At 37.2% G+C, this 2,288-nt stretch overlaps 1 protein-coding gene across 1 annotated transcript; it reads right to left on the bottom strand.

Annotated features, from left to right (window-relative positions):
* Positions 1-707: 707 nt before the first annotated feature.
* LOC116405440 (tRNA (guanine(10)-N2)-methyltransferase homolog) lies at positions 708-1,885 on the bottom strand. The gene is made up of 2 exons (XM_031889453.1): positions 1,494-1,885; positions 708-1,407 (listed from the first exon to the last, which is right to left on the bottom strand). Exons 1-2 carry the CDS (start codon positions 1,696-1,698, stop codon positions 1,190-1,192), a joined length of 423 nt encoding a protein of 140 aa, XP_031745313.1. The 5' UTR covers positions 1,699-1,885; the 3' UTR covers positions 708-1,189.
* Between the last annotated feature and the right edge of the window lie 403 nt (positions 1,886-2,288).

Genomic DNA, 2,288 nt, shown 5'->3' with positions numbered 1-2,288 from the left:
TCCTCAATCCTACTACCGGTAATTATCCCAAGGTTGAAAGTGGTGAGTCTTCCGCCTTCCACAAAGGAAAATTTGCTTGTGGCTTGTCACTAAACATCCAAGGTTAGAGTGGTACTTCCCAGACGATGGTTCAACAACAACCGACAAATCTCAAAATGAATTTTCTGCAACAAATAGTTGCTCTTGAGGCAACTTTGGGTGCTTTCACAAACTTAGATTTCACCACCACAAATTCTGCCATACTTCCAACCTTATCAATGTATTCATAGAACCCATTAACCCTTTCCCTACCTTAACTACTGAAAATTATTTATCTGACTCCATGAAAAATTCCACAAGTTTAATTGGAAGAGAGAAATTGAATGGCCATCTCTTGTCCCATCTTGTTCGTTATGCGATGGGAAAGGGAAGGAAGCATACTTTTGGGAAGATCAGAGGGTGGGAAATAGACCCTTCTGCTCTGCGTTTCCTCGTTTTGGAAACAATGCAAATTCTATCTTCGATAGGAGAGTTTGATTTTAGGCTAGGAAGAAGGGACATTCATGTTTGGGGTCTCAACCCTTTAACACCAAAGCCATTTCACAAACAAAACTTTGCTACAAGTTCTTAAATTCTCAATTTCTCAAGTTTGATTGTGAATTTTTGTACTCATTCGTAGCTTTTTAATAATCGTTTCTTGTTAAGAGATTTTTATCTATTACAAAATCTTTTTTAGATAAACTGTTCAAAATATTATTTTAAAAAATATTACTAACTAGAAGATATAACCAACAATGCTGTTCATTTTTGCCCCCTCCCCTTTATTGACACGCCAAACGAATATGATTTGGCCATAATACTTCAATTCATTCTCAGTGCTTATACTTGTCAATAGTTCCAATTCACAAATTGCATTGCAATTTTGTTTTATCTATCAATTCTCTACCTACAAAATGAGAGGTACCAGAATTGATAATTTCTAGCCTGATTGTCTTTGATTCAGCACTTAAACAAAATCTTCAAGCTCAAATAGTCTGTCCACATTATAAGAGTTTTAACACACATCAATTTGATTCCATCCACTGAAGTGAGCATTCCAAACTATAACGATAGTGTCTCTAGTATCCATTATAAGCAAAACGATTGGATTTCAATAGCTCAAAAATAAACAAATAAATACAAGGGAGCTTAAACTAGATTACAAAAACTATCATACCTTGAAAGGGATGTACGCTAGCCCCTGAATACGTTCATTTTGTTCCTGGAAGCTGATAGCCTTCCCAAAGCTCTCTACAGAAATTTTGAAAGAGCTTCCAGGTTGTAAGTATGGCGACTTCCGTTCTTCCGGAAAATTTCTAATAGACTCCTCTAGCTCCTCGTAGTCACTTCCTTGACCCCAGAGTTCATACATCCCCTTCACTAGTATACCTACACAAAACCAAACCAAACGAAAGTAAATGAAAGAAATTGGAACCAATTAAGACAAAAACCAAAAACGAAACGAGATGGCTGACTTCGGTTAGCGATGTTCCGAGCGATATCGTCTGAAGAGAGGTCGACGAAATGGAAAGGAGAATCAGGGTGATGGTGAAGAGGAAGCTTCCATTCCAACTTCTTCCCTTTGTGGTCGCCATTTTCACCAAACAACTCGGCCAGAGACTCGACCTCGGCCTTCCGATAATCCAAAAGACGGTGATAGAACACACAGAGATACCACATTTACTCAACTCTGATATCTAATTGCTCCAATTACTTCTTCAAAAACGGACGAACTGACCCGGAGAAAGAAGAGGACAATGGCTATGACGAAGGAAGCTGTGGACTAGCAACAGTGAGATTTTGGTACTGTTGTTGCGCGCAAACCTAAACCCTTTCTCTTCCCCCTTAATTCGTCAATTAGACCATTTTATTAAAATTGCTTGTAAAAATAAATCATCACACAATACATACTCTCAACCAAAAAAAATCATAGATTAATGAAGTATAGATTAAAATTTTTGCATACACAACCTGACCCTAAACGTGCTATTGTGCAATGATCCATTTCTAGAAACCAGTGAAAAACTAAGGGCATGTTTGTAGAAAAATTGAAGATATTTTTTTTGTACGGGCCTCCGAGAAAATGGTCCACCTTTTTCAACTCAAAGAAAAATGGTCTTTTGATTACATCGGCACCGTGTGAAGTTACATGTTTGCCCCCAAATTCAATATGCTCATACAAGCTTGATATATTTTTAAGTTACTCGATACTTGATATATTTTTAAGTTACTTGATATACACTTCACTCGATGCATGATATCATCTTGCT

This window comes from Cucumis sativus, unplaced genomic scaffold, assembly GCF_000004075.3.
Source record: "Cucumis sativus cultivar 9930 unplaced genomic scaffold, Cucumber_9930_V3 scaffold104, whole genome shotgun sequence".
Taxonomy (NCBI): Eukaryota; Viridiplantae; Streptophyta; class Magnoliopsida; order Cucurbitales; family Cucurbitaceae; genus Cucumis; species Cucumis sativus.
This window is presented reverse-complemented; position numbering and strand designations above follow the sequence as displayed.

What these genes read in the sequence shown, in the direction of transcription:
- LOC116405440 (XM_031889453.1), bottom strand. Translation starts at nt 1,698, where the DNA reads ATGTGGTATCTCTGTGTGTTCTATCACCGTCTTTTGGATTATCGGAAG. An exon ending in TCGGAACATCGCTAACCGAA is followed by an intron (nt 1,408 to 1,493) that starts GTCAGCCATCTC and finishes GGTTTTGTGTAG; the next exon opens with GTATACTAGTGAAGGGGATG.